At 51.6% G+C, this 6,421-nt stretch overlaps 1 protein-coding gene across 1 annotated transcript in view; it reads left to right on the top strand.

Annotated features, from left to right (window-relative positions):
- The window catches only part of WBSCR17 (Williams-Beuren syndrome chromosome region 17), a 421,415-nt gene extending 415,000 nt beyond the window's left edge, over nt 1-6,415 (top strand). The window contains exons 11-12 of the mRNA XM_005872044.2: nt 5,282-5,449; nt 6,159-6,415. Of these exons, the coding sequence (XP_005872106.1) occupies nt 5,282-5,449; nt 6,159-6,287 (297 nt within the window). The 3' untranslated portion in view covers nt 6,288-6,415. The remainder of the gene's footprint in view (nt 1-5,281; nt 5,450-6,158) is intronic.
- Nucleotides 6,416-6,421: the final 6 nt, after the last annotated feature.

The raw sequence follows: 6,421 nt of genomic DNA, 5'->3' as shown, positions 1-6,421 counted from the left end.
CCTGAAGGGGCTGTGGCCAGCCTGCAAACAGCCATCAGCCCCTCACCCAGGCTGGCCAGGCACCCCAGCGGGGACCTCCACCCTGAAGGGGGTGTGGGGGGTGTGGCCAGACTGAAAACAGCCCTCAGCCCCTCACCCAGGCTGGCCACACACCCATGGGGTGAGGGTCCCTGCTGGGGGGCTTGGCCAGCCTGAAAATGGCCCTCAGCCCCTCACCCCGGCTGGCCAGCCACCCAAGCGGGACCCCCACTCTGATCCGGGACACCCTTCAGGGCAAACCAGCCGGCCCCCACCCATGCATCAGGCCTCTGTCCTATATAATAAAAGGGTAATATGCAAATTGACCCTAGCAGCAGAACGACTGGGAATGACTGGTCACTATGACACACACTGACCACCAGGGGGCAGATGCTCAATGCAGGAGCCGCCCCCTGGTGGTCAGTGGGAGCTCTGCTCAGCCACAAGCCAGGCTGACGGCTGCCTCTCCCGCCTCCTCCTCAGCAGCGCTAAGGGTGTCCAATTGCAGCTTAAGCCTGCTCCCCGCTGGCAAGTGGACATCCCCCGAGGTCTCCTGGGCTGCCAGAGGGATGTCTGACTGCCAGCTTAGGCCCAATCCCCCAGGGAGCGGGCCTAAACCAGCAGGTGGACATCCCCTGAGGGGTCCCAGACTGCGAGAAGGCACAGGCCGGGCTGAGGGACCCCCCCCCCACCACCAGTGCACAAATTTTTGTGCACTGGGCCTCTAGTATAAAGACAAAGAAAAAGCAATTGAAGTTGATAATTAATGGATCTTGTTGACAATTGCCATGAGTAGTGGTGGTAGAAGCCAAATTGCAAGGCACTGAGGAATTAGAGAGAGGAACTCCAAGGACAAAATTAGGAGGTAATAAGAGCTGTGACTGGAGAGGATTTGGGGGGGGGGGCATAAATATTTGATTATGTTTGTAGCTTGGAAGAAATGAAAGAGACAGGAGAAATAATGACTTAAGGTGCCTGCAGAGTGAGGAGAGGGCCGAGACTGAGAGGAAGTGAGGGAATGTGAAGGAAGTCAGGTTTTGAGGGGTAGGAGCCATAACTTCCAAACAAAGGAGGAGACAAGATCCCCGGAGGGCCGTGAAGGCGCAGGACACCAGGCTAGGGATGGAGGAGGAAGGACACATTTTTAAAATCTAGGCCCTGAAGGGGTGAGAAGGGTATTGTCTGACAGAGAGGCACAAGAAGTGAGGGAAAAGCTGAGAGAGCGAGGGTGAGGCCCAGGCACAGTGGAATACGGGTGGGTCTGCAGTGGGTGCGGGCAGCTGGCATTTGACCCTGGTCCGTGGAGGCAGGAACCAAGGGGACCTTCTGAGCCTGCAGTTCTGGGTGACCACGAGGTACCAGATGGCGGCCTGCGGTTCACGGAAGACAGTACTGCATACACTGGCGGCAATAAAAATCTGAAAAGGAAATAAGACATCAGTACCATTACAATAGCATCAAAAAAGAGAAGATGCTTAGGAACACATGTAGGCAAAGCAGTTTAAGACTTGTACACCAAAAACAACCAAACACTGTTGAAAGGAATGAAAGACCTAAATAAAAAGGGTCTCCCATGTTCAAGACCCACCACTGTGAAGATGGCAGTTCTGAGCTAACCTAGAGATTCCATCCAATCACCGTCAAAATCCAACGGCCTTGCTTGCAGAAATGGAAAAGCTGACCCTAAAATTCATATGAAAATGCAAGGGACCCCGAGTAGCCAGTGTATGGATCTGTGTTGTGCCAAAGACTTGACGGGAGATGACAGAATGCATTAGAGAAGAAAGACATTGTGGAATGGAGAGACCTGCATTGAGGTCTGGGAATTCTGAAGCCAGAAAGTCCTAGAGGAAGGCCAATAAAAAGCATTTCCAGGCAGGGTGACTGCTGGAGCAAGGCCCTGGAGATGGAGAGCCTGTTGGACTTACAGAGGACAGGGAGCAGAGGTGTTTAAAGAGGGAGCACGGGGGTGGGAAGTGGGGGGCGGTGGACTAGGCAGACTCTCAATCCAGGAGTGGAGGAAAAGGAGAGAGGGATGTCAGGTCTCAGCACTTACCATCCTCCTGCCTCGTAAGCCCCACGTTCCATTCAGACCACAGCGCCCTTCCCCTGACCCTGGCCCCTTGGCGGGGCCAACAGAGCCTATACACGTGTCCTGGTACTTCCGGTATGAGAACCAGCCTTCCCCCAGGACAGAAATCCTAGAGGCCTCTTCAGCCCCCTGCCCACCCGGATGCCTGCAGGGCTTGGGGCTGGTGTGTGGCCTTTGCAGGTCCTAGCAGCCTGGGTCTCCTTGTTTCATGCCCTAACTCCCAGGGGCATTTAGCGTCACTCTTTAAACATCTGGGTCACAGATATGTTTAGTTAATTAATGTTCTTAGCGCTACTCATTTGCCTGCTGGATAATAGATTGATGCATAATTTCAATAAGCAGCTGTGTATATCTTTCCCCTGAACATAAAGGCAGCTTGTTGTCATTCATCACTTTGCATTTGGTGAATTTAAATATATTCAGAGACATTGTTTAAGGAGGGGTGGGGAGAGTTTCTGATTTTCTTATCACTTTGCCTCTAACAATTACTCTGATTTGGAATTAATTTGAGTTTAAAGCACATGTTAACTGCATTTCTCTCAAGGGCACTTCATAAACTCTCTGCCACTTGTTTCGGGGGGACCGGGCAGGCTTCCCTTTGGGGATCAGAGCAGAGGGTTTCTGAGCAGCTTCTACCAGGAGCTTAGAGCGGCCCGAGGAGAATCTTATCCCCTGAGAAGAGGCACTCGTGTCCCTGAGCAGAGCAGCCTTCTTGCCCCATCCCTGGCCAGAAACGCCCAGGCTCTTGGGAGGAGGAGAGGGTCCTCTGGGAGGGGCCCCTCTGCTGCTCAGCTGCTGGGCCAGGGCCACCAACCATAGGGCCTCTAGGCACCCAACAGAGGCCAGGGCCACCGGGTGACCAGATGTCTTCATGCCTTGGTTTCCTCATCTTTAAAATGGGGTGAGTAGTAGCACCTATTTCACAGGGTTTTGTGGCAATTCCATTATTTACCCCCTGTACAATCTTAGAAACGATGCAGAGTATGCCTTCACTACCTGCAAGCTGGTCATTTTACTTTTTTATTTGTTTAGGAACCTTTATATCGATAGTCATCACTCCTACTCTAGTTACCGCTTAAGACTGTAAGAACACACAGGAGGTGCGTGCTAGCCTCTCTCATTGCCCTCACCAGCCTGCACTGGGACCATCTCAGTGGGAACACAGCCCATCCTTATATACCCAGAAGGCTGTCCCAGGCTGGGCACACAGAGGAGCCTTCAAAACATGCTTGTAGAGTTTAAATGTAGATGGAGCTTCATTTGTTTTTTTTAAATGAGGATGTTTACTAGATTTACAATGTGCTCATTCACAAACACATTTTTAAGTGCTTGGTCTGTGATGGCCCTCCTAGCAATGAATGAAAGGAATTGGACACAGTCCCTGCCCCTGAAGGAATGTGAATGGCAGGTGAATCCATTTCTTCAAAAGTTGGGATACAGCAGTGGTTCTCAACCTTCTGGCCCTTTAAATACAGTTGCTCATGTTGTGACCCCCAACCATAAAATTATTTTCGTTGCTACTTCATAACTGTAATTTTGCTGCTGTTATGAATCGTAATGTAAATATCTGATACGCAGGATGGTCTTAGGTGACCCCTGTGAAAGGGTCGTTCAACCCCCAAAGGGGTCATGACCCACAGGTTGAGAACCACTGGAATACAGAGTTTTAAACAATGCGGACAGGCAGGAGAGTGGAACCCTGCTGGGGTAACAGTTGGCAGGCAACGCCATCTCTATATCAGTTAGCTATTGCTGCATAACAACTATCCCACACTTAGTGGCATGAAACAGTCTGCCTTTATTATTTCTCATGAGTGCATAGGCCAGCTGGATGGTTCTGTGATCTGGACCAGACTCAGCTGATCTTGACGGGATTCATTTACGAGCCTCCTATCAGCTATCAGGTTGGCTGAGGGCTACCTGACCTCTGATGACATCATCCCCTTGTCTGGTGGTTGTCCCTCATCCTCTAGCAGTCCGTCCTGAGCTTACTACAGTGGTGGCAGCAAGGTTTCAGGTGGGTGGAAGTATGCAAGGTCTAATTCAGGAATAGGCACATCCTCACATCTTCTTCATTCTGTTGGCCAAAGCAAGTCACCGATATGATGGAAACTGCTGCAGAGTCACGTTACCAACGTTTTACAGGAGGAAGAGTGAAGGATGAGGCCATTTTTGCAATTTCCCACAATCGCCCAGCACTCCTTGCAGTACTACATGGAGCAGAAAGCCAATACCAGGGCTGTGTTGTTGCACATGTAGGATGTTATAAATAATGTTGCAGTAAACACCCTATACATAAAGTTTTGTTCACAGTTCTGATTATTTCCCTGGGATACATTTCTAAAAGTAGATTTATTGAGTCAAAGGAGAACATTTTAAAAGCACAACGTGTGTATTTTGAAATCCCCTTTTTGCAAGTTTGTAGTAATTTACCCTCCTGCCAGCCCATCTTATGCTATCCTTGAAAAAATAGGAATAAGTTCTTTTTAAAAATGTGGTATCTCATTGCTATTTTATTTATTTAAGAGCCTATGAGGTTGAATGCTTTTTAATAATGTCTATTCCTTCTTGCGGGCACTGCCTCTTTGGGTCCTTTGCAGCAGTAGATTTCATTAATCCCCAATTACAAAGGAGGAGGAAATGGTGGCTCAGAGAGGTTAAGTGAATTATTCAAGGCGGCCCAGCCAGCCGGAAGCAGAGCCACGCTTTAGAAATCAGCTATCTTGCTCCTTCACTTACTTTTTCCTGCTCCCTGTGCTGCTGTACAGAAGGCTGGACTCCTGAAACATTGACGAGGACATGCTTAGGAAAAAATCAGAGTGGACCCACGCTTTAGAAATCAGCTATCTTGCTCCTTCACTTACTTATTCCTGCTCCCTGTGCTGCTGCACAGAGGCTGGACTCCTGAAACACTGACGAGGACATGCTTAGGAAAAAATCAGAGTGGATGAGGGGAATCAGTATCCTGGCTTAGCAAACCAGAGGGCCTCCTGGTCAGGGCTCCCCTGTGAGTTGGGGATGTGGGTGTGTGACAGGCCTGAGATGGTAGCCAGGGCTGCAGCGCGAACAGAGGCCTGGGTGAGACCTGCAGACCTCAACCCTGTTTTCCTTCATGGTCTCGCCCCTACCCTCCTGACCCTCCTCCCCTGCCACTCTGCTCTCTCTCCCCAGCTGGCCCGCTACACCAAGGAAGGCTTTCTGCACTTGGGAGCCCTGGGGACCACCACGCTCCTCCCCGACACCCGCTGCCTGGTAGACAACTCCAAGAGTCGGTTGCCCCAACTGCTTGACTGCGACAAGGTCAAGAGCAGCCTGTACAAGAGGTGGAACTTCATCCAGGTGAGTGCTCCATGGACAGGGCTGGCACCCCAGAGCAGGTGAGGATGCTGCGGATCACAGGGCAATCTGGCTTCCCCATGGGTATCCAGCACAGTGCACCGAAGGTCTCCCAGCCCTGGACCAGGCGCCTGGACCCAGAGTATATTTGGGGGGGATCAGTGGGGGGATTTCGTGGGAGACAGCCTTCCGGATCCCTGCAGCAGTGATAGGCTTGGTTGGTTCTGCTACATCTTGGGAGGAGGGTGTGGGGTGATGTTCCTGAAATTAGTGGGGGGATTTCGTGGGAGACAGCCTTCCGGATCCCTGCAGCAGCGATAGGCGTGGTTGGCTCTGCTACATCTTGGGAGAAGGGTGTGGGGGTGATGTTCCTGAAATCGGCTAAGTACCTGGAGCCAGTAAGATGAAGAAAGTCAGACCTCGAATGTCCCTGGAAATTCCTCCTTCTGACACCATTTCCCATCAATCCTCATCACCTGGTTCAGCCACTCAGACTGGATGAAGCTTATTTACTGTCTGACTTGACGATTTCCAGAGGAGGCCCCAGTGATCGCTCTCCTGTACAGGACTGTTCCCATGAGAGGCCATGTGCTGGGCACTAAGGTGGTTAAGTCTCTCTCTCTCTTTCTCTCTCTCTTTCTCTCTTTCCCTCCCTCCCCCTCTTCCTCCTCCTTCCCCTCCCCCTTTCCCTCCCTCGCCTCCTTTTACCCAGAATGGAGCCATTATGAATAAGGGCACTGGGCGTTGCCTGGAGGTGGAGAACCGTGGCCTGGCTGGCATTGACCTCATCCTCCGCAGCTGCACGGGACAGAGGTGGACGATTAAGAATTCCATCAAATAGTGGGGAGGAGCTGGGGACCCGGAGACTGGCCCCCAGGGCAGGGTCTGCCCGTGCTCTGGCCCAGCTACGCTGGTGGAGAAACAGCTGGGAGCCAGCAGGTGCTCGTGGGCTTCTCCAGGGCAGCATGGCAGGGC

Source organism: Myotis brandtii, unplaced genomic scaffold, assembly GCF_000412655.1.
Source record: "Myotis brandtii unplaced genomic scaffold, ASM41265v1 scaffold363, whole genome shotgun sequence".
In the NCBI taxonomy this organism is placed as follows: Eukaryota; Metazoa; Chordata; class Mammalia; order Chiroptera; family Vespertilionidae; genus Myotis; species Myotis brandtii.
Note: the sequence above shows the minus strand (reverse complement) of the source record. Positions and strands in the feature narration are given on the sequence as shown.